The sequence below is a fragment of the Triticum aestivum genome, chromosome 2D (genome assembly GCF_018294505.1).
Source record: "Triticum aestivum cultivar Chinese Spring chromosome 2D, IWGSC CS RefSeq v2.1, whole genome shotgun sequence".
Classification (NCBI taxonomy): domain Eukaryota; kingdom Viridiplantae; phylum Streptophyta; class Magnoliopsida; order Poales; family Poaceae; genus Triticum; species Triticum aestivum.
In genome coordinates, this window is record NC_057799.1 from 30,048,349 (window position 1) to 30,074,965 (window position 26,617).

The 26,617-nt window shown below is 48.4% G+C and overlaps 3 protein-coding genes and 1 long non-coding RNA gene across 5 annotated transcripts; all 4 read right to left on the reverse strand.

Moving 5' to 3' along the window:
* Positions 1–1,262: 1,262 nt before the first annotated feature.
* Positions 1,263–2,786, reverse strand: LOC123048483 (probable LRR receptor-like serine/threonine-protein kinase At3g47570). The gene has a single exon (XM_044471577.1). The coding sequence runs from the start codon at positions 2,630–2,632 to the stop codon at positions 1,703–1,705; it is 930 nt and encodes a 309-aa protein (XP_044327512.1). The 5' UTR covers positions 2,633–2,786; the 3' UTR covers positions 1,263–1,702.
* A 1,781-nt stretch (positions 2,787–4,567) lies between these two features.
* LOC123051284 (probable LRR receptor-like serine/threonine-protein kinase At3g47570) lies at positions 4,568–9,204 on the reverse strand. Of its 2 annotated transcripts, none has more exons than XM_044474127.1 (3): positions 8,929–9,204; positions 5,203–8,829; positions 4,568–5,125 (listed from the first exon to the last, which is right to left on the reverse strand). In XM_044474127.1, exons 2-3 carry the CDS (start codon positions 7,871–7,873, stop codon positions 4,773–4,775), a joined length of 3,024 nt encoding a protein of 1,007 aa, XP_044330062.1. In that variant the 5' UTR covers positions 7,874–8,829; positions 8,929–9,204; the 3' UTR covers positions 4,568–4,772. The 2 variants fall into 2 exon arrangements, with proteins under 2 accessions (XP_044330062.1, XP_044330061.1); XM_044474126.1 differs by having other exon boundaries at positions 8,922–9,204.
* A 4,146-nt stretch (positions 9,205–13,350) lies between these two features.
* On the reverse strand, positions 13,351–18,614 carry LOC123051286 (uncharacterized). The gene is made up of 2 exons (XR_006423995.1): positions 18,072–18,614; positions 13,351–13,808 (listed from the first exon to the last, which is right to left on the reverse strand). It is a non-coding gene; the product is annotated as an uncharacterized lncRNA (long non-coding RNA).
* LOC123051285 (probable LRR receptor-like serine/threonine-protein kinase At3g47570) lies at positions 14,015–18,074 on the reverse strand. The gene is made up of 2 exons (XM_044474128.1): positions 14,588–18,074; positions 14,015–14,514 (listed from the first exon to the last, which is right to left on the reverse strand). The coding sequence occupies exons 1-2, from the start codon at positions 17,352–17,354 to the stop codon at positions 14,144–14,146; spliced, it is 3,138 nt and encodes a 1,045-aa protein (XP_044330063.1). The 5' UTR covers positions 17,355–18,074; the 3' UTR covers positions 14,015–14,143.
* Positions 18,615–26,617: the final 8,003 nt, after the last annotated feature.

The window sequence follows — 26,617 nt, forward strand, 5'->3', positions numbered from 1 at the left end:
AATATTAGTGTTACTAAATAATTATTTCAGTTTTTTTGAATTTTGGTCAAATCTGGTCAAACTGTGGTCAAACTATGGTCAAACTACTTATTCAAGAAATATTAGTGTTACTAAATAATTATTGTTTTTTAGAACAATAGTTTCAAACTCAAAAAGTGACATGTGTGACTTCATGCTCAAGCTAAATTTCTGAGGGTTAATAGGATTGACATCTTACTATTGTCAGGAAAACAACAAGTGCAGACTTGGAAACGAGGGAGAATAGAACCCGGAAGTTAAGCGTGCTCAGGCTGGGGTAGTGAGAGGATGGGTGACCGTTCGGCAAGTTAGATGATTTGGAATGATGAGGGGTGATTAGAGATTAGAGGTTAAAATAATTTAGAAATTTGAAAATTAAAAAAAAATTCAAAAAAAAATCATAAAATTTCCTTTAGTACCGGTTGGTGTTCCCAACCGGGACTAAAGGTGGACCTCCAGGAACCGGGAAGTAACGACCCTCTAGTCCCGGTTCCAGAACCGGGACTAAAGGCCCTTTTAGTGGTATTATGTTAACTAGTAGGGTACAACTTTTGCCCTATCTATTTGACAAACTGAAATAGACTTTGGGACAGAGATGTGAATTGCAGTTAGCCATGATTGGATACTGGAAGCATCAACCATGCTTTGTTGTATATTTGCTGATTTTGTTTTATTTTGACATTGACGCGCATGTATTGTGAAATTCTTGTGCCGATTAATTTGTAACGGACACGGTATGTAAAGGTATTTTTCGCTGTATGTAAAGCCTCACCTTCACGTGCCATCTACCTTTGAACCAATTGAATTCCAGTCAACAAGTCATGGGGATTCAGAGTTGATGACAATCGAGAGTTAGATAAGCAGAATTCTATCTATTACTATTAGGTACACCCATAAAGTGGATTCTAATGAATTGCCACTACTCAGTTTATAATCAGTTATGATGCACTTCATAGAAGATACATTATACAGTGAACGCAGAAATTTCACCAAGAATTGAAGTATGTTTTCACTAAGAATTAAACATTGTTGCTCAGAAATTTCAGTCAATACAGATGATCAGATGCACATATTTATTTGAATGGACAGATTCAAAAATTAGGTATATATATGCACCCAGGTTCTAGAAATATATTCTAGATACAAATAACACAATTAGGAAATACAGTACGTACTAGTTTTCCAACATAGGGAGCTCCAGTACTGAACATGTACTCTTTCTAGGAATTCATATATTAATAACTAGAGGTCTATTGAACCAAGATTTACAGCATATCCACGTCACAGATTTTTATTCAAGTTAGATATCTGCAGGTTAATCAGCAGAGCTCAAAGAATGCCTCTTTGATAGACAAAATTCTGGCACAAACTTCTCCCATTCCCGGTCGATCTTTAGGCGATTCCATGGAACACAGGAGGGCAACTTCAACCAAGTGTACCATATATCTCCGCATAAACACTCTGTCACACGCAAGCTGCTGCTCGTAGGACAAATGGGGATCTAAAACCTCTCCAAGTCTACCTGGAAACGCTGAGCTCACAAGCTTGTGCAGGCTCAGGCCATCGGTGAACATCGCATCCGTTGGTCGCCTACCCGTGAGCATTTCCAGAAGCAAGACCCCGAAACCGTAGACGTCGCACCCTGTTGAGACTTTGTATCCCATACAATACTCTGTAAAAGCATTTACGACATGTTAATACAAGAGAGAGACCAGCAAGAAATACTCAAAACAAAGTTGAACCCACCAGGAGCGACGTATCCAATTGTTCCTTCCACACCAACCAAATCTTCTGGACTACCAGGAGTTGAAGAGAGAAACCTCGCTGACCCAAAATCACCTACCCTTGCGGTCATATCATAGTCCAAAAGAACATTTCCGGGCTTCAAATCACAGTGGATTAGAGGAGGAGTTAACTGGTTGTGCATATAATCCAGAGCCAGCGCAACGTCCATCGCAATTCTTAACCTCTGGCCCAAGCTTAGTACTCTCTTGGGGCTATTGTTGTGTAGCTTTGGGTGCACCCACATGTCCAAGCTTCCATTGGCCATGAAGTCAAAAACTATAGCTTTGAATTCATTGTTCTCTAGGTCTACTGTCGAGCATACGGTGACAGCTTTGACAAGATTGCGATGGCGGGTGTTTCGCAACACCTCGCACTCGGTAACAAAGCTGTCACGCGCACCATTCTCCTGGAGATGGAATAACTTGATGGCAACCAAGTCCGTGTCAAACTCAAACCTTCCAATGTAGATCGAACCGGTGCGACTTGAGCTGATCTTGTTAACTGGAGAGAGCCAGTTGGTAGCTTTCATGATGTCACTATATGAAACCTTGTTCATTGTCTCCTTGTAGCATGGAGCTTCTTGTGCTTGCCTTCTCTTCAGAAGAGTGAAGACAAAGCATATAAAGGAGAGCAAGGCAATAGCAATGGGAGGAATTACTTTCACCAATAGGAGTGCATTCTTCCTCTCAACAGCTGACACTATGGGGCAAAGTGGAAACTGGAATAAGGTGGTGGTTGCACTTGCACAAAGCTCATTGCCATCCAAGGCTACCGCACTATGATTCTGAAAGATGCTACCAGTTGGAATCGGCCCTTCAAAGTAGTTCATACACAGATCAAGTTGCTACAAATAACTCATGTTTGCAAAGAACTCTGGAATTTGTCCAACAAGCGAGTTTTGGGAAAGATATATCTGATCGACATTCTTCTGTCAAACATGATGATATTGTGGCGTGTACAGGAAGGAGAGTCATCACCTTTGGAGGAGTAGTTAGTTAGACAAGATACTTTGTAATCTTTATCTCCTCTTATCTCTAGTTTTCTTCCTTTCCAAGATGTATCTCTCTCAACAAACCTGTACGCGTATCTGGGCTCGCACCCCATCTATTTAACACGCAACACGTTGGCCAGGATAGGCAAGACGTTTACCGCAAATCGCACATGGTATACAGCGCCATCTTCTTCCATTAAACCCTAGCTAGTCCATCTCCACCAAAGTGCGCAGCAGCCATGTCTTCCTCCGCCTCCTTCCAGCCGACACTGAGCGGCGGAGTCCCGTAGAAGCTTTCCCAGACCAACTACGTTCTGTGGCGAACGCAGATCACGCCGCAGCTGTGGGGCGCCGTCGTCTTCCACTACGTCGATGGCACGGCAACCGAACCGGCCAAAGTCCTCACCGCCAAGGACGCCGCCGGTAAGGAGACCACTGGGCCGAATCCTCTTCATCCGATCTGGGTGAGGGAGGACCAGCAGGTCCTTGGATACCTGCTCCAAAACCTCTCCAAGGAGGTGCTCGTCACGGTGACCACGATCACCATGGCGCGCGAACTCTGGGTGGCACTGGCGAGCATGTTCTCGTCGCAGTCACTCAGCTGCGTCAATAACATCCGCACAACGCTGATCAACGCGCAGAAGGGAAATCAATCGGTGGCCTCCTTCTTCGCCGCCATGAGGGGTCTCGCCGATGAACTCACCGGGGCCGGAAAACCCATCCAGGACGACGAGCTCATGTCCTACATCATCCACGGGCTGGACCAAGATTACCAGCCCCTCGTCTCCGCTCTGGATGCTCGCGTCACCCCGGTAACCCTTGAAGAGCTTTTTTCCATGCTTAGTAACTTTGATCAGCGCATGGCGCAGTACCATGGCTCCGGTGGTGGCTTCAAATCGTCGGCCAACTCCTGCATTCAGAGGCTGCGGTGGCGGCCCTCGCTCGCGTACCTCTTCCCGTGGCAAGGGGAGGTTCGGATCCGGCGGTGGTGGCTACTCCAACAACCCTCACGGCGGCGGACGCTCCGGCAGCTCCAAAGGACGTCGCGGTGGCGGCTCCAAGAGATCCCGTCCGGACTTGCCTTGCTGTCAAATTTGTGGCAAGCCTGGCCATACGGCGCAAGATTGTTGGTACCGCTACGAGGAAGATGATGGTGACTCCTCGCAGGATGAAGAAAAAGTTGCCGCGGCGGCCGATGGCTCCTATGGAGTTGACACAAACTGGTACGTCGACAGCGGCGCTACAAACCACATCACTAACGAACTCGAGAAGGTCACCATGAAGGAGAAATATCGTGGCAAAGATCAAATTCACACGGCCAGTGGTGAAGGTATGGGTATACGTCACATTGGCCATTCAAGAGTTAGATAAGCAGAATTATGCAAACCCATAATTCTATCTATTATGGCCTGGTATACGTCACATTCAGAGTTGATGACAATCAAGAGTTAGATAAGCAGAATTCTATCTATTACTATTAGGTACACCCATAAAGTGGATTCTAATGAATTGCCACTACTCAGTTTATAACCAATTATGATGCACTTCATAGAAGATACATTATACAGTGAACGCAGAAATTTCACCAAGAATTGAAGTATGTTTTCACTAAGAATTAAGCATTGTTGCTCAGAAATTTCAGTCAATACAGATGATCAGATGCACATATTTCTTTGAATGGACAGATTCTAGAAATAAATATATATATATATATATATATATATATATATATATATATATATATATATATATATATATATATATATATGCAGCCAGGTTCTAGAAATATACTCTAGATACAAATAACACAATTAGGAAATACAGTACGTACTAGTTTTCCAACATAGGGAGCTCTAGTACTGAACATGTACTCTTTCTAATTCAAATATTAATAACTAGAGGTCTATTGAACCAAGATATACAGCAAAGTATCCACGTCACAGATTTTTATTCAAGAACGTGTAGATCTGCAGGTTAATCAGCAGAACTCAAAGAATGCCTCTTTGAGACACAAAATTCTGGCACAAACTTCTCCCATTCCCGGTCGATCTTTAGGCGATTCCGTGGAACACAGGAGGCCAACTTCAACCAGAGGTACCATATATCTCCGCATAAGCACTCTGTCACACGCACGCTGCTGCTCGTGGGACAAATGGGGATCTAAAACCTCTCTGAGTCTGCCTGGAAATGCTGAGCTCACAAGCTTGTGCAGGCTCAGGCCACCGGTGAACATTGCATCCGTCGGTCGCCTTCCAGTAAGCATTTCTAGAAGGAGGATTCCAAAACCATAAACATCACATCCTGGTGAAACTTTGTATCCCATACAGTACTCTGTAAAATCATTTAGGGCATTTTTAATACAAGAGAAAAAACCAATAACAAAATACTCAAAACAAAGTTGAACTCACCGGGTGCGATATATCCAATTGTTCCTTCCACACCAACCAAGTCTTCTGGACTACCAGGGGTAGAAGAGAGAAACCTCGCTGACCCAAAATCACCAACCCTTGCGGTCATATCATAGTCCAAAAGAACATTTCCGGGCTTCAAATCACAGTGGATTAGAGGAGGCGTTAACTGGTTGTGCATATAATCCAGAGCCAACGCGACGTCCATCGCTATTCTTAACCTCTGACCCAAGCTCAGTACTCTCTTGGGGCTATTGTTGTGTAGCTTCGGGTGCACCCACATGTCCAAGCTTCCGTTGGCCATGAAGTCGAAAACTATAGCCTTGAATTCATTGTTCTCTAGGTCCACTGTCGAGCATACGGTGACAGCTTTGACAAGATTGCGATGGCGGGTGTTTCGCAACACCTCGCACTCGGTAGCGAAGCTGTCATGCGCACCATTCTCTTCGAGATGGAATAACTTGATAGCGACCAAGTCCGTGTCAAACTCAAACCTTCCAATGTAGATCGAGCCGGTGCGACTTGAGCTGATCTTGTTAATCGGAGAGAGCCAGTTGGTAGCTTTGACGATGTCACCATAAGAAATCTTCTTCATTGTCTCCTTGTAGCATGTAATTGTTTCTGCTTGCCTTCTCTTCAGAAGAGTGACCACAAAGTATATGAAAGAGATCAGGGCAATGGCAACGGGAGGAATTACTTTTACCAATAAGAGTGCATTCTTCTTGCTCCCAACAGCTGATGTTGTTGTGCAAACTGGGAATTGATATAAGGTGGTGGCTGCACTTGCACAAAGCTCATCATTGCCTTCCAAGTTTACCGCACTATGATTCTGAAAGATGCCACCAGTTGGAATCGGCCCTTCAAAGTAGTTCATAGAAAGATAAAGTTGCTGCAAATAATCCATGTTTGCAAAGAACTCTGGAATTTTTCCAACAAGGGAGTTCTGGGAAAGATCGATCTGCTCGATGGACTTCAGGTTACTGAATGATCGAGGTATGCTTCCAGTAAGCATGTTACTTCTCAATCTGAGAGAAGATAGTTGGACGCATTCGCCAAATGTAAGTGGAACTTGACCAGACAATTTGTTGAAGGAAATATCGAGTCGGAGAAGTTGAAGCAATGCACCGATTTGTAGTGGTATTGATCCTGTAAGGTAGTTGTTTGACAAATCCAAACCGATCAGGGTTGTGCTACTGAAGAGTTCACTTGGTATTGGTCCTTCAAGGCTGTTAAAATATAATTCTAGCATATACAGTTGCTTGCAATTTCCTAAAGTTGCTGGGATGTTCCCAGTCAACTCATTGTTGTGTAGATAAAGCTTGTTCAGCCGAGAAAGATTACCTATTGTAGATGGGATCTGGCCAGAAAATTTGTTTCCTGATAGGATTAGGACAATCAGATGGCCTAGATTCCCAATAACAGAGGGAATAACACCGGAAAGCAAGTTTTGGCCCATATCAAGCATTTGGAGGTTTCGAAGGTTAACAATCTCAACTGGTATTGTGCCGACAATTTGATTGTTTCCAAGAATTAAACGCACTAAACTTCTAGAAAGATTTCCAACTGATATAGGGATATTTCCATTCAGGGCATTTCCATTCATATGCAATGCCTGAAGTCGCGCACAGTTTGTCAGAGACACAAGGAATTCCCAACCTTCAGCTTGTAGGAAGTTACTTTCTAAATTTAGAAAGGTTAAGTTAGATAAAGATCCTAGAGATGGGATCCGCCCCTCTAATAAGTTGTGTCCAAGATCAATCCATCGGAGATTCGATGCATTTGCTAGCGATGATGGAATTAATCCCTCGAATTTGTTACCCGACATGGACAGTAATTTAAGGTTCTGTAACGTGTTTCCAATGCAAGATGGTACTCGTCCAGTAAGATTATTCTGGTCTAATCGAAGATAAATGAGTGATGACATGTTACAGAGTTTGGCGGAGACGTGGCCCGACAGGTAGTTGTTACTTAAACTGAGCATCCTAAGGTTCTGAATAAGGCTCAGAGTCTCTGGAACTGAACCCGATAACATGTTTGTGTCAAGACATATATATGTGAGAGAAGAAACATTTCCCAATGATGAAGGTATGCTTCCAGAAAGGTTGTTACTTGAAAGATCAAGAAATTGAAGGTTTGACCTCTTATGGAAACCTAGGATAGGGCCGACAAGCTGGTTTGATGAGAGATCAACATTTTTAAGAGATCTACTAGTGCCTAATGATCTAGGAATGGTACCTACAAGGTTGTTCGTTGAAAGGATCATAAACTGTAGCTGCTGAAGTGTGCCTAACTCCTCTGGAATGCCTCCAGAGAAGAGATTTTCTGAAAGGTCTAACTGTTCTAGTGACGTAAGATTAGCTATCCAAGGAGATAACTGCCCAGTAAGTTCTCTAGAGTTCAAGTTCAGCGAGACCACACGAGTTGGAAGAGTAATACCGCAGGTGACACCTCTCCAGCTGCAGAAGCTGGTCGAGGTGCTCCATGATGACAGGACACCACGCGGATCACTGGAGATGCTGGACTTGAAGGAGAGGAGGGCCTGCCGGTCGACCTCGGACCCGTTGCTGATGGATTGTGCGACGGTGTTGGACGAGAACAATATGAGAAGATGGGTGAAGAGAGCGAGGATGCCATGTGGAGGAAGAGAGCGGAGAGTTGTTGCAGGTGCCATGTCTATTCAGTGCATCTTGTGCGAATTCCTTGTGTTATATGTGTCTCCCTAAGTAGACTTGGACACTTGACTAGTTGACCGGGTGTTTTCTTTTCTGGGACCTTTACTTGACTTGGTGTTGACTTGCCTGTCATGGGACCGTCACACGTCACAGACCAACACTCAGTGGTAGAACAAAAAGTGGATGAGAAATGAGACGGTGACTCGACGGAAAAGCAGAGAGGAAAAGGCGTGCAGAGACTGGTCCATGAAGTTGGGTACATCAGCACTTGCTATTTTGCTATGGCGTGCTGCTAGTGCTAATCCGAGACCAGTTTTTGGTTCAGATGAGGGCCTAATACACGTTTACTGCAGATCGGTCAAGAGTGACCTGGCCACACAACTCTACTGAACGCTTTCAGTTATATAGATAAAGGTTGACATAAGTGGGATTCCGACATCCAGTCTATCTTCCATCTCTTGACCAAACTAATGTAAACACTTAGCAAGAAGTACTAGACTATGTTAAGCAAGTAGCTATCCTTGCTTTTTACCAAGAACGATGGCAGGACATTAAAACAAACATGTGATGTGCAGCAACAACACCGGAGGAGTGAATCTCCCATCCCTTGAGTCTTGACAGATTGAAACAAAATGCTCGTGGGAATACAGAAAGAGCTAATGTTAAAAAAAAGCACTGGATGTTGTTCAGCAACAATCCTTGGCTTCTAACAAGAACAAGGGCAGGGCATCAGAACAAACATGTGATGTGCAACAACAGCTACCTCCAAGTAGCTTGATGCAAGACGAGAGGACCAAACAAACGGTGAATGTTTGGTCGAGGCCATGGTGGACTGGACTCTGCATAGCTGCAAAACAAGCTAGAAGAGGCCAGGGGGTAAAGGTAGACCTCGGGGCATCCGCGTTTAGGCGTCAGCTCCGCTCCGCTGCCGCTCCACGCGTGCACCTCCTCCTGCCTGGACCAATGAGAGGAAGGAAAAGAGAAAAGTGGCGAAGGTTTCAGCAAGTCCTTTGTTGAATTCTACCAAGAACATGGGCAGGGCATTACAACAAACATGTGATGTGCAGCACCAGCTTCCTCCTCAGCAATGGGCGAAGGAGACGGTTGTCAGGTGGTTACATGGTTTGCTTGAGATGTGGTGGGCTGGACTCATCTGTCGGGCGGCGGCGACTCTTTTGTAGCTGGACCGACAGAAGAAGAGGAGGGGGCCGCCGCCGGCGCGGAAAGCCAGAGACGTCGAGGGGAGGGACAGAGAGATCCCTGCCGCTACTTCACGGAGTTTCCTCCAGGGAGATACACGGCAGCTCCGCCTCAACTTTTTTTTTCAGAAAAAAAGCTCCGCCTCAACTGTTTCCCTTTTTTTATCACTGAAGAAACCCCAGCGGCCCGACAGGCCCAATGACAGGCCTACCGAGCACCCTTCTGCCGAAAAGAAAAAAAAAACACAAAAAATCAGTTGGACATTATGAAAATTTAGAAAATTGTTTTTTACATGTAAAAAATTACAAAACAAAAATTTAAACTTTCCATGGATAAATAAAAATGTCCATGTTTGAAAAATTCATAAAATGTTATGTGGACATTATGAAAATCTATATAATTGCCATGTTTGGAAATGTTATAAATTTGCCTTGTGACCAGTAGATTTTTTTTACCAAATTACAATGTATATAAAACTAATTGTTTTTTGGGAAAACAAATTGTGACGCAATGATAACAAGTGTTACCCATGGCAAATTTGAAATGTTTTTTAGGAAAACAAATTGGTAATTTTGCCATGTCTCATCTACACTTCTTTTCCAACATTTCACATGGTGATCAAGATTGTTTTTATTGCCTTTGGAAATTAATTTTAATTTTCCCATGCCAAACTAAATATCCCTAACTTGTGTTCCCGTGGCAATTTATGAAATGTTTGTAGGAAAAGAAATTGCTAATTTTTTTCATGTCTCATCTACAAAAAATTCCAACATTTTCCATGGCAAAACAATGTTCTTTTTATTGCCTTGGAAATTAAAAAAAAATCATTTTTGGCTTTGCATACCACCCACCTTGCAGTCGGCAGCCCCTCGGGCCACCTCGCCGCCCGTGGCACCATATCTCGGCCTTGCCACAACCTCAACACGTTTTCTTCGACCTTCTCCTCCGGTGTTGATGCTAGATTTGGCCGAATTCGTCGTCATTGATGCCGCCATCCCAAAGGCAACTTCAAATCAATGAGATGCAAGACCAGAGAACGAAATTTAAGAAGCTTCCCCTTGCGCTTCTAGTTGATGTAATGATTTGGTTCATACGGCTCGGATGATTTGCAGATGTTCTTCTTGTGGGAGTCATTGCACAGATGATCTTTTTTAAGTGACAACAACTAGAGCTATCTAATGTGTACATTTTATATCTTTTATGTCGATGATTAATCTAGTTCGGTGTCGATATAATGTTAATGTAGTAGACAATGGATTGTTTAAGTATGCTATGTATGATGTGAATGGGATGGCCATTTTAGCACCGGGGTGCATATGCTCTCGGATGAAAAATAAATTCAAAATAAATAGTAAATAGATTTTTAAAAATTCTGTTTTTTTAGATGTTCTTATTAGTGTAGCAAGCATACTTGACAACTTTCATGTGAAACGAGATAGCAATGCTTTGCTGATGAAAAAATTAATATTAAATGTAATATTTGGCGTTCGACTTATTATTTTTGCACAGGTTAAAATGCGTAAGCTCCCCCCCCCCCCCCTCCTCTAAAAAATTACAGTAGCATTTGGGTGTAGCAATGAACACACAATTTTTTTTTACATATACAAAAGCATTTTTGGTGCACATGAACATATGCTTCCAAGAGTCGAATTGGATTTTCGTGATGTGAATGTGTTACCATAAACAAGTTTAAACATGTGTTTTGAATGAGTTTGTGTATAAAAAGATGTGTTACAATTTTTTAAGATATTATCTTTTACAAGATCTACTAGGTGAAGAAACATTTAGTTACTTACAGATTGTAGGAAATGAAAAAGAGAGTCATCTTAATGGTTAGGCCGTCTCCCACACTGACCCTCAAAATGGACACTGCATCCATCCACAGACACTGATGCAAGAGCCGGCCATCCAATTGTACTCGTAAAATGCCCGCTTACATTTTGGAAGAAATTTAACGAATGTGAACACATTTGATGCATATTTAAACAAACCGGACAATATTCATTCATACTTGGATAATTTTTATATAAAACTGGATGCTTTTCATCTACACCAAGGCAAATGCATTACATTTCGACATATTTCAACTAAACCATACTCTAAACCTAGTCTAAATGACTGTTGGCGCCCGTTCCCCATGTCCGGCCGGTCATGAGCCCCGAAAAATGTAGCCCCGCCTCCGTAGCGTGCAAAGAGGCCAATCGGCCGACGATGATGAGCCCGTCAAACTTAACTTCATCAGGAGGGGTGGAGTGGTGGCCTTCCTGGGACCCGAGCGCCGACGACCTCCCATACTCTACTCTACCTCACTGCTGGCGGTGCCCGCGGGCGTGCCGGCTTCGTCGTCGTGGCGGCGGTGCGCGGCTGTAGCGGAGCTGGCGCTGTTGTCCTCATCGTACACTTCACCCGCCGCCTCATTGATCTCCTTGAATGCAGCCTCTAACTCCGCCTGATGGACGCGGTATTGCTAGCGGACGTGACGTATGTCATAGGCGCTGCGGTAGGATTGGAGCAGCGTCTCCTGCTCGCCCCCATCCACTTCTGACGCGATGCCCGTGTCGGCGGCTAGTTGCTCCTCTGTGCGCCGGTGTTTGTCGAGGAGGCGAAGGTTGTAGGCCTGGTCAGCCCGCGGCTGCCGAAACGTGGCCCGACGTTCTTTCAACACCATCTCAGTGTAGTGAGAACAGGCCTCGCCCATGGTGATGCCGGCTTGGACCGGCAAGGAAAATGGCGCCGGCTCGTCGTCGCCCGCCTCTTCGATTGGGGTGTCCACAACTGGCCTCCGGTGAGCTCGTCTGTCCACTGACCTACTAGCCGACTGCAATGGCGATGATCTTCTTCTTCTGCTGCTGCTCGGACGAGAGGCTATCCCAGAGGGCTTTGTTGCACAAGGAGCCATGGCGGTCGTGGTGCCAAGAGGAGAAAGGGAGTGGAGGAGGTTGGATGTAGTAATGGTTGGGCCTAGAGTTTCAATAGCGGGCGGATGGCAGGGCAAGCGGCGAGGTGGTTAATGGTAGGCGGCAGACGGATGGACGGGTGGCTCTAGAGCAGGTCCCTCGGCAAAGAACTGCACATGTTTAATATAGGGAGGCGGACGAACGGGTTGTCGTTTGAACACGGAGCAGTAGTGTGCACCGGGAAGTGGCGCGGGTGGCTCTCTCAGCTAGCGTGCCATTTCAGTGCCGGAGCAACTGAGAGGTTGCGTTTGCTCTGGGCCGGCGTGAATGCGGCATTGACGCTCTCGAGCGGCGCTGATCGCTTCAGGCGGGAAAGGGGGCGGGCGAGGGTGGTTTTTTTGGTACTCCAGGTTTGTCGGACACTTGCATATCAGGGTTTGGACGTCTGCAAAGCCTATTCCCCGATTTGCGATAAAATGGACGTTCAGACCGTCGAGCGAACCAATACAGAACCACGTTGAGTGAGAAAATACGTCCGGACCGCTTGGTCTGGACACTTGCGGACAGGGGCATCTCCAACATGGACCCTCAAACCACCCGTAATCGTCCAGGCCGCATGGTATAGATGTGTTGTGCCATCCAACGCATGCATGTATCTGTTCGCTTGGCGGTCCAGACGTATTTTTTCCGGCAAACAGGAAAAAACTAGGCGGCCTCTCACTGCCGGCATTAAAGCGGTGCATCGGTCAAGAGAGCACCGCTCGCTCCACGCCGGGCTCAAACACGCCTCCTCGCCGCATTCAAATGGTCACAGACCGCCCTCCTTCCTCCATTAAACCCGCGCGAGCCGCCCGTCATTAAACACACAACGACGTCTGTCGGCTCCGGCCATCCGCCCGCTATTTAAACGATGCCAGACGCCGGCAAAAATCGCACCAACTCCGCTCTCATCTCCTCCTTGAACACTTGACTAGTTTACTGGGTGTTTTCTTTTCCGGGACCTTTACTTGACTTGGTGTTGACTTGCCTGTAATCTCCACCACACGTCACAGACCAACACTCCTCAGTGGTAGAAAAAAGTGGATGAGAAATGAGACGGTGACTCGATGAAAAAGCGGAGCGAAAAAGGCGTGCAAAGACTGGTCCATGAAGTTAGTACATCAACACTTGGTACTTTGCTAGGTTATGATGCGCTACTGCCAACCCCAGACCAGTTGCCTGATACACGTTTACTGCAGATCGGTCAAGAGTGACCCGGCCACACGACTCTGCTGAACTCTTTCAGTTATATAGACAGAGGTCTACAGAAGCAGGATTCAGACATGCATTCTGTCTTCCATCTCTTGACCGAACTAATGTAAACACTTAGCAAGAAGTACTAGACTTTGTTAAGCAACTAGATATCCTTAATTTTTACCAAGAACAAGGGCAGGGTACTAAAACAAACACGTGATGTGCAGCAACAACAACAGCAGAGGGAGTGAATCTCCCATTGATCTCTTGACCGATGGAAAGAAACAAACTGGTCGCGGGAATGACACAAGGGGCTAATGTTGGTTTTGACCAAGAACATGGGCAGGGCATTAGAACAAACATGTGATGTGCAACAACAGCCCCCTCCACGTAGCTTGATGCAAGACGGGAAGAGCAAACAGATGCTGAATGTTTGGTTGAGACCATGTTGAACTGAACTCTGTATAGCTGCAAAACAACCTAGAAGAGGCAAGGGTGTCAAAGTAGACCTCGATTCGGGGCAGCTGCACTTAGGCGGCTCCGCTCCTCCGCCGCTTCACGGAGTTTCCTCCATCAGGCTGCAAAGAGGTGTTCAGAAGAACACCTGTGAACAGATTTATTAGTAAACTCAACAAGTCAGTTCATTCAAAAACACCTTTATGTACGACACATTTACAAACTAACTAGTACAAGAATTTCACAATGCACACACGTCAATATAAAAAATTATTTAAAAAATTAACAAATCTACAACAAAGCATGGTTGATGATGCTTCCAGTATCCAACTATGACTAAATGCAAATCACATATTTGTCCCCACAGTTTGTTTTAGTTTCGTCAAATAGATAGGGTACAGGACGCAAACACACTCTGGTAATTACAAAAATACATTCTTAACAATGACGATTTAGTACGCCCTAACAGAATTGACATATTCATCAATCATCACGACGTTCCAGAAAAGAGCTTCTGATAGCAGATAGTTTTGCATAAACATCTTTCATTCCAGGCCTATCCTTGGGAGATTCCACGGTACATGACAGCCCTAGGGCAACCAGCGGGACAATATATTGCTGCATCCATGCTTCCGCGTCCACTTCTTCGCACCGTTGGTACTCCTCATGCGCCATATGAGGATCTAGAATCTCTGCAATTCTGTCTGGGAACATGGATTCACAAAACTTACAAAGGCTAAGCCCATCCACGAACATATCATCGGTTGGTCGTTTTCCGGTAAGCAACTCCAGTAGAATCACTCCAAAACTATAGACATCACCTCCTGCCGAGATCTGGCAACCCATTCCATACTCTGCAAAAGCAACATGATGTACTTACATACAAGATAAACCATGGATAAGTGCATTAATGAAAAATAAACTTACCAGGTGCCATGTATCCAATTGTTCCTCGGAAACTGATCAAGTGTTCCAGACTACCCAAAACTGGCGACAGAAACTTTGATGAACCGAAGTCGCCAATACGTGCAGTCATATCGTAATCTAAAAGAATGTTGCTTGGCTTCAAATCACAATGCATCAAAGATGGCGTCGGTTCGTTGTGAAGATAATCGAGAGCAGAGGCCACATCCACGGCTATGCATATCCTCAGCCCTAAGCTTAGGGTTCTACTTGGTGTGCCATTGTGTTGCTCAGGGTGAAGCCATCTTTCAAGGCTGCCATTAGCCATGAACTGGTAGACTAGTGCTTTGAACTCATTGTTTTCTGTGTCCAACGTCGAGCATGAGGTCACACACTTGAGAATGTTTCGATGGCGTGTGCTCCGTAGCACTTGGCACTCGGCAAAGAAACTTTCATTGGCACCAGGTTCATTCAGGTTGAATACTTTGATAGCCACTAAATCATTCTCAAACTTGAACCTCCCAACATAGACTGATCCAGTGCAGGTTGAGCTTATTTTGTGGTTTGGTGAAAACCAATCAGTAGCTTGAAGGATGTCACGGTATGACACTCTTTTTAGCTTCTCCTCATTGGACGAAAATGTATGCACTTCTCTTTGCTTGTGGTGGGCAAAAAAGCGAAACATCTTGGACAAAACATCCGGTGGTGAAAATGATAAAACCGCTTTCTTCAAAAGAGTGAATAATACCCCTCTATCCCAAAGAGTGAACATAAGCCATGACAATACTAGGAAACAAATAGTAAGTGATGGTAGTACAATTAGCAGCAAGGTTGCCAGCAAGGACAGATGGCGCTTTGTTTTAGTTGCTGAAGATGAGATGCGAGGACAAATTGGAAATGCTAGCCTCAGGGAATTCGAACATAGTCCCTTGTTTCCATCCAAAACTACTGCGGCAGAATTCCCAAAGATCCCACTTATAGGAATTTCCCCTTCCAAGTTGTTGTAGGATAGATCGAGTTGCTCCAGCTTAGGAAGGTCCCCAAATAATATAGGCACATAACCGGATAAGTCATTGTGAGAAAGATTAATCTGCAGGGTTGATGCTAACTGCCATCCTGCTGGAATTTGTCCATGAAACTTGTTTCCTTCCATGTGAAGGGATGTTGGACCATCACCAGCACCATGTGTACCAAGTTCCAATGGCAGTTCCCCAGTGAGATTGTTGTGTGAGAAGTCCAGACCGAAGGAAAATGGAGGGTTAGCAAAGAGTTCGACTGGTATTGACCCATTGAGATTGTTTCGAGACAAGTTGAGTTCAAGAAGTCCCTTGCACTGACCTAGACTACCAGGTATGTTACCAGTCAACTTGTTATCACTAAGATAAAGCTTGCCTAGTTGAGTAATGTCACCAACCGAGGGAGGGATCAGACCTGATAATTTGTTGTTTGATAGACTTAGGATATATAGGTATTGCAGCTTCCCAATGGTAGAAGGTATGCTTCCAGAAAGAAAATTGCTTTCCATCCTAAGTGAAGTGAGATTAACAAGATTGCTAATCTCAACAGGTATCGAGCCCGAAATTTGGTTTGACGCAAGCGATAAATCTTGTAGTGTTGTGGAAAGATTAACAACTGCTACAGGTAAGCTGCCATTCAGAGCATTCCCTTCCAAGGACAATTTTGTCAGCTGGGTGCAACTTGCCAGAGATGTAAGAAATGACCAATCATGTGCTTCTAGCAAGTTCCCCCCTAAAACTAACTGACGCAAGTTTGCCAACGAACCAAGAGATGGCACAGAGCCATGTAACGAGTTGTTTGAAAGATCAAGTATTTGAAGATTTAACATGTTGGCTAGTGAAGCAGGGATCAGGCCCTCCAGCCTGTTGCTTCCCAGGATTAGGGACTGGAGGTTTGGTAGCGAGTAACCAATGTTAGATGGTAACTGTCCAACAAGGGCATTGCTACCAACACTAAAGTTTTTGAGTGATGACATGTTATAAAGAGAAACCGGGACATTACCTGATAAACTGTTGGAACTTAGGTCAAGCTCAAGTAGTTTTATAGTGTGACCTATAGTTTCTGGAATTAATCCTGATAGCTTATTTTGGCCGAGCAATATAGATGTCAGGGAAGAAACATTTCCTATTGAAGGAGGTATGCTTCCAGAGAGGAAGTTCTCTGTCAGGCAAAGAAATTTGAGTGCTGTGACCTTATGGAAATGTGGGATGAGTCCAGTGAAAGAATTCTTCTGGAGATCAACCTTAGTAAGCTTAGATAAGTTATCAAACAAAGTAGAAGGGATCTCTCCGGAGAGATTATTACGAGACAGTATAAGTGTGCTGAGTGAGGAACAATTGGTCAATGAGAGAGGGATACCACCGGTCAGACTATTATTGGCAAGATTCAGCGTATGGAGGTTTGGGAGCTTACCCAACTCTTCAGGGATGGTTCCCGACAGATCATTATTGGCAAGGTTCATCGAGGATAGAAAAGTCAAGTTGCCTACACATCCAGATATTTGCCCACTGAGACGAGCGGAGGTGAGGTTAAGTGAGACCACACGGGGTGGAAACTTTGTGCCGCAAATGACCCCTTTCCAGCTGCAAAAGTTAAGTGAGTCATCACTCCATGAATCTAGGATGCCAAGGGGATAAGAATTGATGCCGGACTTGAAGCAAAGGAGGGCCTGGCGATCAATCTCGGACTTGTTTTCTTGCGCTGCTTCGAGTGTTGTAGTGTTGAAGGAGAAAAGGATGAGAAAAATACAGAGTAGAGACAAAAATGAGGGCATGATGTTCAGAGCTTACAGGATGTGGAAGAACCAGGAAGTTGGGAGAACTTTAGGTTGGAGCTTGGGAGGTCCTGTGTGTAGAATGTGGATGCCATTTAAAGGATTTGTCTGCCGGAAGGAATGGGCCTGGAGTTATGCTACACTATTGACTTGACTTAACAAACAATGGTGGGCTGTCTCGCCCTGAATGTGTTGCAAGGGTAAAGAAAAGTAGAAGAATGAAACAAATATCTGTGGAAGAAAACGTGTGCAGACTGAGCTATGGATTGTGGCCAGTAGAATTTCAGTAAGCAAAATAAAAACTGGAAGAGGAAAGGTGAATTATTTTGACAGCGACACAAGGATGCTGTGAGACTAGTCCTGGCTCATACCTGATTGTAACCCTGCGGAGCACACATCAAACAGACACGATGAGCAAACCAAGAGGCGACACTAAGGCAAACCAAGCCATTGACTGATGCTGGAGTCGTCAGACTTGGTGGCATCGACTCAGAATACATAAACAGACCTGAACCACTCAAAGTGATTAGATATTTCTTCAGAGAGCAAACTGATTCAGAATTACAATTTCGTGATGCACAAACATGCTTCGTACAGCCGCCAATTTACAAACATGGGGTAACGTGGGATGGAACAATGCAAATTTCGGGTAGATAACCATATCGCAACCAATTTACATTCATCATGGAAAATTGGGAATCTAGCTGCAGGACTTACGGCATACAGGGCTCACTCGTCTTCCACGCCGCCGAAGCGAGGGCTTGCCTGCCAAGGAAATGGCTGCTGGGGTTTGACTCTCCGAGGCCCGAGGCGGAGGAGGCCTTGGGGGAGAGCGAATCCAGCTAGCCGCGGCCGCGCATCAGGAAGGAGAAACCCTAGGCGAGGCTCCCGCGGCGGCCCAGTGGTGGCGTTGTGACCGCGGCGCACGGGCTCGGGAGGTGTCGGCCGCGCGTTGAGGCGGCGAGGGAGGGAACTGCTGGAGGCGTTCGATGCCGGCCGGGGAGAAGGCAAGCGGCGTTCGAGGCGGCGGACGGCGGGGGAGCCGCCGGAGGCTCAAAGCCTCACACCGCCAGTCAGGTAACGGAGTCCGAGCACGAAGATCCAACAGCTGATAGTACATATTTTAGTTCTAGATGTATTTAGACGTATTTTAGTTTTAGAACGTCATTTTTATCCATTTTAATGATAAGTATCTTCAGATGAAGGGAGTATATAGATACTTGACTGCTGTAAACAGCCACAAGCTTATTCTTCCAGAACTCCAACTAGGATCATGCATCTAATAATTGCACGTTCTACATCGATAGACTATCTTTGCTAATCTGGTAGCGCCTTTCCATCCTGTCTGGTTCAGATAATGGGTATTCTCGAGACTCCAACTAGGATCATGTTCGAGGCCATCCTGAACGACTGCCCCTTCTCAGAGCATCTCCAGCCGTTTGGCCCCCAGGATGTCGAAAAAAAAGAGCGGCCTGGGGCGAACCGACGCTACATTGGTCCCTGGGGTTCGGTTCGCTCCCAGTCACAGGTCCCAGGGCGGCGAAGTTTGTTTCAATTTTTTGCAAACTCGGCGACTTTTGCATGAACTCGGCCATACTTCGTCGAAATTTGTACAAAAACTTAAAAACATGCATGAACTACGCCTAATAACTTATAAAAACGAATTAAAAAGCCTAGCCGCTGCCGCCGTCGTCGTCTACATGCCGAGAAGCCTGTAGAAGCGGGTGTAGTCGCCGCCGTCGCCGTCGTCGTGCGCCTCGCCCGCGGCGTCCCTGCCGCAAGCCTCGCCGGGGTCGCCGACACGTGGTGGGGCGCTTGACGGCCCGGCCTCGCCCTCGTCGTCGCTGTCGATGACGATAATGCCGCCCTCCTCGGCGCGGCGACGCTCCTCGGTGCGGCGACATGCCTCGACGCGGCTACGGGCCTGGGTCTCCAGGTACGCCCGACGCTGGCGACGCACCTGCTCGCGGACGTAGTCCTCCTTTGCCCATTTGAGGGCGGACTCGTCGTCGGGGGCCACCATGCCGGCGTGCTCCGGCTTCACGGGGAGCATGTCCGGCTCGGGCTTCGGCCGGACCAGGCGGAGGGAGCGCCTCGTGGGTGCCGTCGCAGGCGACGGCTCATTGATGATGAGGGCGCCGCTGCGAGCACGACACCAGAGCGATGTCCCCTCCGGCTCGGGCTTGACGGGGCGGAGGGCCGGCGAGCCGGAGCTCGACGACGAGGACGACCCCAGCTCCATTCGCCGCGGCATCCAGGAACTGCCGCGGCAGCGAGAGAAGGAGAGCCGCGTCGGGTACTCCAGCCGCGGCACATTGCCGGTCTCGATGTGGCCGAGGACGACGTCGAGTGTGCGGCTGGGGACGCCCACCACTCACGCCATCCTTCGGAGTTGAGGCGCCCGCGGGGGATGATGCCGTTGACGGAGGCGATCTGCTCCTCCCGGCGGCGCTTGAAGTACAACGTCCACAGTGCTTCACTGTCGAGCGCGTACCTCGGCTAGTTCCGCTGCTCCCCCGTCAGCGAGGAGCGGATGCGGGCGATCTCCGCCCGCCGTGCCGCCCCTTTGGGTACCGGCGGCACCGGGACGCCGCCGGCGCTCAGTCTCCACGCCCCCGGCACACGCATGTCCGGGGGCACCGGGTACTCGGCCTCGTACAGAAGGCGCGCCTCCGGCTCCTGGAGGTGTCGGGGGCCGAAACCGTTCGCCGCTGCGCCGTCGCCTGGGTATCTTTCCGCCATGGTTTCGCTCGTCGGCGGGGAGGGGGAGTGGTGGGGGAGCTCGCCGGCGGTGAGAAGGCTCTTGCGCGAGGGAGAGGGAGAGTCTGTGGCGCTCACTGGCGGGGAGTGGGCGCCTTTTATAGCCGAAGCAGGGTGGCGGGGGGGGGGGCATGCGGGCGGACGCATGGCGGGAGCGGGCGGGACGCGCGTCGGTGGCGTCTTCACTGCGCCGCCCGTGAGGCATCAATGGAGGCTGACCGGCGCGGCAGCGCGGCAGCCTTCGCATTGATTCCCGTGGGAACCGAGGCGATGAGGGGAACGAAGCAGTCGTCTCACTGACTCGGCGGGCCCGCGGGCTGTTTCGCGCCAAAACACTCGCCCCGGCGCCCCCGGGCGACCCGGCGCGTCGGGTTCGGCCTGGGTCCGCCGGCGCTGATTTCGGCCCAAGCCGACGAAAAATGGGCTCCTGGGGGCGCGACTGGGCCGTTTTTTCGGCGCCGGCGCAAAAAAAGGCCTGGGGAGGCCGTTCTGGGGGCGCGGCTGGAGATGCTCTTAAGGGGGAGACTTGTGTGAAATCTCACATTAGGTGAGATCAACGAGATTGAGATCCTTATAAATTTATTCTATGTTGACGTGGCATATTTGTATGTTGAGTTAAATGGTAGTACCAATTTCATAGGATTTTTAGAGGATTCGAGCCGGTGATCGGGTCGATGCTGACAGTCTTTCATGCTTCAGCGAGGCACTCGTTTTCCTTGAACGTCCACTTGACGTGAGGCTCGCCCGGCCTGGTGTTGGCCGTCCGCTTCTTCTTTCTCCCTTTCGGCGCCGGCTCCGGCTCCGGCTTCGGCTCCGCTGGTTCTTCCTCCTCCACCTCCTCCTCCTCGTCGGCGTCGTCGAGCTCGTCCTCCATGTCGACGGCGGTGTCCATCGTTTCGTCTTGCGCGCTGAACCCAGGGCATGAAGCGGCGGCGACCGAGCCGCTTGTGATGATCTCGTCCCTGTCGACGTCGGTGTTGTTGAACTGTGGCACCGAGCCGTGTGCGAAGGGTACTGCGAGAAGTTGGCCGGCGACGCGATGCTCTGCTGGCTCCCTCACGCGGCTTGTGGGCAGTGGCCGGCCTGAGGCGGAAGGTTCATCATCCCCGCGCGAGACGCCTCTCACTGCTCCGCCGCCGCCGCGTCCCTGGCCCTCTTCGTGATGAGCCTGTTCCGCCGATCGGCGGTGACCACCTCCCGATGCTCAACACCCGCCTTCCACTGGGCGTTCGACAAGCCCGGTGGCCTTGCCATCGGCGCCGTCGGCTTCCTCTGCTTTGGCTGGGCGGCATCGGTGGCTAAGCGAGGGGGCGCATACTTCTTCGGCGGCATGGCGGCCGGATCTGATGAGGAGAATGGTGGGAGCGACGGAGGAGAAGGGGGAAGCACTGGGGAAATGGAGGGAAAAGGGGGGCAACGGCGGGAATAGGCCGGTGTGTCGCCGACAACGTGGGCCCACGCGTCATTTCGCTTCAGCCGGTGCCCCAGGCGCCCCCTGGTGCGCTGGGTTCGGCTTGGTTCGCCGGTTGTTATTTCGGCCCAAAACGGCGGTAAACGACGATCTGGGTGCGCGACTGGACCGATTTTTCGCCGCCGCCGCTAAAAAAGGCGTCCTGGGGGCCTGCTGGGCGGGGAGGGGGGGGGAATGAAGATGCTATAGATAGCGGTGTTTCTAGATTGACAATCGTGCGAGGATTCCAGCACCTCCAATCGTGGGTGGTGTGTCACTGATTGGATTTCCAGCACCACATATGTCAAGATTTGCTACTACATGAGATGGAATATATAGTAATTTACTCATTAAAAATTTCACCACGCGGTAGGCGTGCATTGAGCGACTAGCAGTAGTTTATTCTTTCAATCATCACTGAGCAATAGGGCAAGTCCAACATCTACTCCTACTTATACCATTCACATGCTAGGTAATTAAACTTTCGCAAAGAAAATGGCCTCTACGGAAACGACTGGCAGCAGCAAGAAGCTGCGTGTGCTCCTCATCCCCTTCTTCGCGTCCAGCCACATCGGACCCTTCACCGAGCTCGCCGTTAGCCTTGTGACGGCCAGACCACAGGCCGTAGAGGCCACCATCGCAGTGACGCCGGCGAACGTGCCATTCGTTCGGTCGTTGCTCCAGGGGCACGAGAACGGTAGTGGCATGCCGGTGAAGGTGGCGACGTACCCTTTCTCGGCCGTGGACGACCTCCCGAGGGGCGTCGAGAACCTCGGCGCGGCCGCGCAGGCTGATGTCTACTACGCAACCTTCTTCTTGTAGATGTTGTTGGGCCTCCAAGTGCAGAGGTTTGTAGGACAGTAGCAAATTTCCCTCAAGTGGATGACCTAAGGTTTATCAATCCGTGGGAGGCGTAGGATGAAGATGGTCTCTCTCAAACAACCCTGCAACCAAATAACAAAGAGTATCTTGTGTCCCCAACACACCCAGTACAATGGTAAATTGTATAGGTGCACTAGTTCGGCGAAGAGATGGTGATACAAGTGCAATATGGATAGTAGATAAAGGTTTTTGTAATATAAAATTATAAAAACAGCAAGGTAGCAAGCGATAAAAGTGAGCGTAAATGGTGTTGCAATGCTAGGAAACAAGGCCTAGGGTTCATAATTTCACTTGTGCAAGTTCTCTCAACAATAATAACATAATTGGATCAGATAACTATCCATCAACATGCAACAAAGAGTCACTTCAAAGTCACTAATAGCAGAGAACAAACAAAGAGATTATTGTAGGGTACGAAACCACCTCAAAGTTATCCTTTCTGATCGATCTATTCAAGAGTCCGTAGTAAAATAACATGAAGCTATTCTTTCCGTTCGATCTATCATAGAGTTCGTACTAGAATAACACCTTAAGACACAAATCAACCAAAACCCTAATGTCACCTAAATACTCCAATGTCACCTCAAGTATCCGTGGATATGATTATACGATATGCACACTACTAGGAAAAGGCTAATTAGTGGCGCATCTGTTTTGGCCATTAATGGCGCACTACAGGTGCGCCACTATCATCACGCCACTAGTAACTAATACTAATGGCGCACCCCTGGTGCGCCATTAGTATACCAGACAATAGTGACGCATCATGGAGTGCGCCATTAGTATGTCAAACGGTGCGCCATTACTATGCCTACCAGGGGGCCATATTTACCTTGTGCTCTGGGTTACTAATGGCGCACTTCTAAATAATGCACCACTAGTGTGTTTATTGCAGTGCGCCACTAAAGTGCAGTGTGGTGCGCCACTAGTATGAATATTAGGAATTTTTTTCCTGATATTTGCACAGGTTACAAAATATATTACTGCACAGAATATAGACAACACAACATATAAACAGCAGATTTATCGAATACAATAGAAGATTAGTCTCCGAATACAATTCATCATATTAGTCTCCGAATTCAAAAGACCGAACAAAGTTAGAACATTACAAGTCTCGAGACCGCGAGTAGCGAGTTTGTCTTCACATTACAAGTCGATATCGATCATCTAAACTACCATCACATAGAAGAGAGCTGCGGTCATCACGATGAGCATCATCGCGATGAAACTGGTCTTCATCCGGTTCCTCCAACGCTCCCTCCTCTCTTCCGCTAGATAGCGCGCGTATCTAGCTTCCGCCTCCGCCCCAGTGGTGTACCCTTTGTAACTATTACCGCTGAAACCGTGAACCTGTCTCCGACACTCCTCCCAGTCGTCGTAGACTCCGGGAACCTTACCCTTGTACACGACATACGACGGCATCTCTATGCACTAGCCAAACAAAACGTTAGTAGCAATTCACAGACAATACATAAGCAATATATAAGTATGCAACAAAAGGATCGGAAGAGAAAAGCAACACATTAATAGCACGATTCATGGTCCTACTAATAAATAGCATCGATTACATATAAGTGAACGACTGTCCAAACCAGAGAGACATACAAGTTCATTAAAGTTTAATTACAACATGAGCTAATTGATATTTCAGAACTACATAGCATCACTACTTTCGACTCGACTCAGGGACCGGAGCGTGGATGAAGCCGCCATCTTTCGTGATGGTCATGAAATCACGGGCGTTGTTAGCCTGCATTTGTAGCGTTGTTTCTATCTCACTGTTGGACGGTTGATATCTGAGGTAGAACTGCCCCGAGGTACGAAGGACATCTTGATGGATGATTTCCGCAAACTCCGACTGGATGCGAAAGAATTCTTGTCTGATGTCCGCGTCCTAGATTGCCGACAAGCGTGCGGCCCGATCTTTGAGATTATTTGGTAGCAGAAGGTGATTATGGTCCCGTACGATCGCCCGCATGTGATGGATGGCGTAGTAGGCATCCTTCTGACCGCCAGGCGGCTGCTTGACGCAGGGGAACGTCGTATTGTGGGTGAACACGTGCTTGCCGTACCTACGAATTGGCCTGCTGAAGGTGCCTCCAGATCTGGCGTAGCCGGGGAGAACATCATCACGAACTTTCTTGATATTTGTGTAGTCTTTCTTCGACTGACGGTCCGAGTCGAAATACGTGGCCATGGAATATTTCGGGCTTAAGAGGATGAGTGTGCAATGTGTGTCACTGCACAAAACACGGAATGTTAGAAAAAAAGAACGATCAAAATCTAAGAAATCATATGTTACGGGGCGGTGAGGGGATGACTTACTCGGGAAAGTAAGGCACGAGGAAGTTATCCTTATCTGGGTTTGCCAGAATGACGCCTTCGAGGTATGAACTCGCGACTTGCCGGTCCCCAGCGCTGCCCAAGATCTTGGCACACATGTAGAAGGGGTCGACTATCACGATGTCCGGGGTCTTGTCTCTAATGATCCGCATCTCCATACTCAGCGAAAATAGCCGAACGAAGGTGTAGTGCAGCGGATGAAGGTTAAACATAGCGAAGATGTCATCAAACCGCAGGACGATCATACCCCCGATGGCGCTATCCACAAAGCCCTTGCCCTCTGGCACCTTGGCCACGAAAACCGGGTATGCCACATCATTCTCGGAGAGACGCCGCTTCTCCGAAGAAAGAACACTGTCATGCAGACTCCGCATAGCACCGGTTGCAGCATTGAGCAGATTAGTCGGTAGCATCGGCCTACCCGCCACATGCACCCTCCTCGAGATATCCTTAGGTGAAGGTGGCCCGTCCTGAGCACGGATCGTACTCGGTGTCGGCTGGCTCACACCCTTGTTATTCTTTCTTTTCCGTCCCTTCTTCTTCTGCTGTAATGGGATCGAGTTCTGCTCAGAGACCGCCTTCTTGAGTGTGTTGGGGCTGATAATATTTCGCACCTCGGCTATCCGAGGCTCGGTGAAGGCCGTAGCTGGAGGCGTCTCCTGAGAACTGAACGCCAGACGACGCCTGTTGCAATTGGGTTTCTCCGCGGTACCAGCTAGATCGCGGTCGTCTTTTGCAGGGTTGGGTTCTTGAGAAGGAGGCCCCAAGAATTCGTCACCGTACCCATGTTCGTTGAAGTACTTATCGACGTTGGTAAATGTACCGTCGTCGTCGTCCGGATCTTGTGCCATATGCATGTCCGGATCCTGTGCCATATGCATGTCCGGCATATCCGGTAGCATTGCGGCGGTCTTGCCATGGCTTGGCGCCGGCACGACTGGCGGTGTTGTCTGTGGGGTGGTGTCCCCCGCCCCCAAACGAATCTGGCTCTTCGGCCAGAGCAGGGGCCAGCTTAAGCTGGCGCTGAGGGTCATCACAGCATCTTCGTCGGCCCCAGCGGGTCGAAACGGAGGTAACAAGTCGTCGTAGCCTGGCAGCACCCGAACCAGTTGAACCCTATACATGGTGGGTGGCATCGGATTACCGTGGAACACGGGGTTGCCCGGTTGAACGATTCTGCCCTTGGCGACATCGATCAACTCGCTGCCCACGAAGTGCAGGAGAGTGCATGGAACATCGGCGGCGCCCTGCGAAAACATGTAGGGCGTCAGGGATGCCCAGTCAAAGGCAAGGAGATGAAGTCATCGACCGAGAGGCTTAGTTACCGTGATGGCGTCGAGCTCGGCTAATGTCGAGGCACCGCCAACGGCGGGCGTGCAAGTGACGGAGGGGCCGCTTGCTGCCGAGGTGCCGGCCGGCGTATTCTTCGCACACCCGGGTGCATTAAGCTCCAATGCCCGCCCGACGCCGGAGACACCAATACCGCCTCAGCCGGAGACACCAGTGGCGCCGCCTGCGCGTTGTGCGAGTTGCTGGCCATGAAGCTGGGAACCGGGGGCGGCCCCTGTTGGCCGCCCGCAATCCACGCCTGCAGCCCCTCAATCAAGGTAGGCACAATGGCGGTGATCGTCGCTCCCAGCTGGTCTCACACTTGCTCTTGGACCATCTCCGGAATCCGCGCCACTTGCGCCTTGAGTTCTTAAACCTCGCGCGACTGGCTTTCCGAGCTGGTCTTTCTCTCCTTTCGCCCACCAGCGTTATAGTATTCCGACCATTTCATGGACAAGCCTTTGCCGGCCACACGACCAGCTGACGACGGCTTACC

Excerpts from the sequence above, each read along its gene's own strand:
- LOC123048483 (XM_044471577.1), bottom strand. The coding sequence starts at position 2,632 with ATGAACTACTTTGAAGGGCCGATTCCAACTGGTAGCATCTTTCAGAAT.
- LOC123051284 (XM_044474127.1), bottom strand. The coding sequence starts at position 7,873 with ATGGCACCTGCAACAACTCTCCGCTCTCTTCCTCCACATGGCATCCTC. Across the intron at positions 5,126-5,202 it reads AATTGGATATATCGCACCCG|AGTACTGTATGGGATACAAA; the intron begins GTGAGTTCAACT and ends ATGATTTTACAG.
- LOC123051285 (XM_044474128.1), bottom strand. The coding sequence starts at position 17,354 with ATGCCCTCATTTTTGTCTCTACTCTGTATTTTTCTCATCCTTTTCTCC. Across the intron at positions 14,515-14,587 it reads AATTGGATACATGGCACCTG|AGTATGGAATGGGTTGCCAG; the intron begins GTAAGTTTATTT and ends TTGCTTTTGCAG.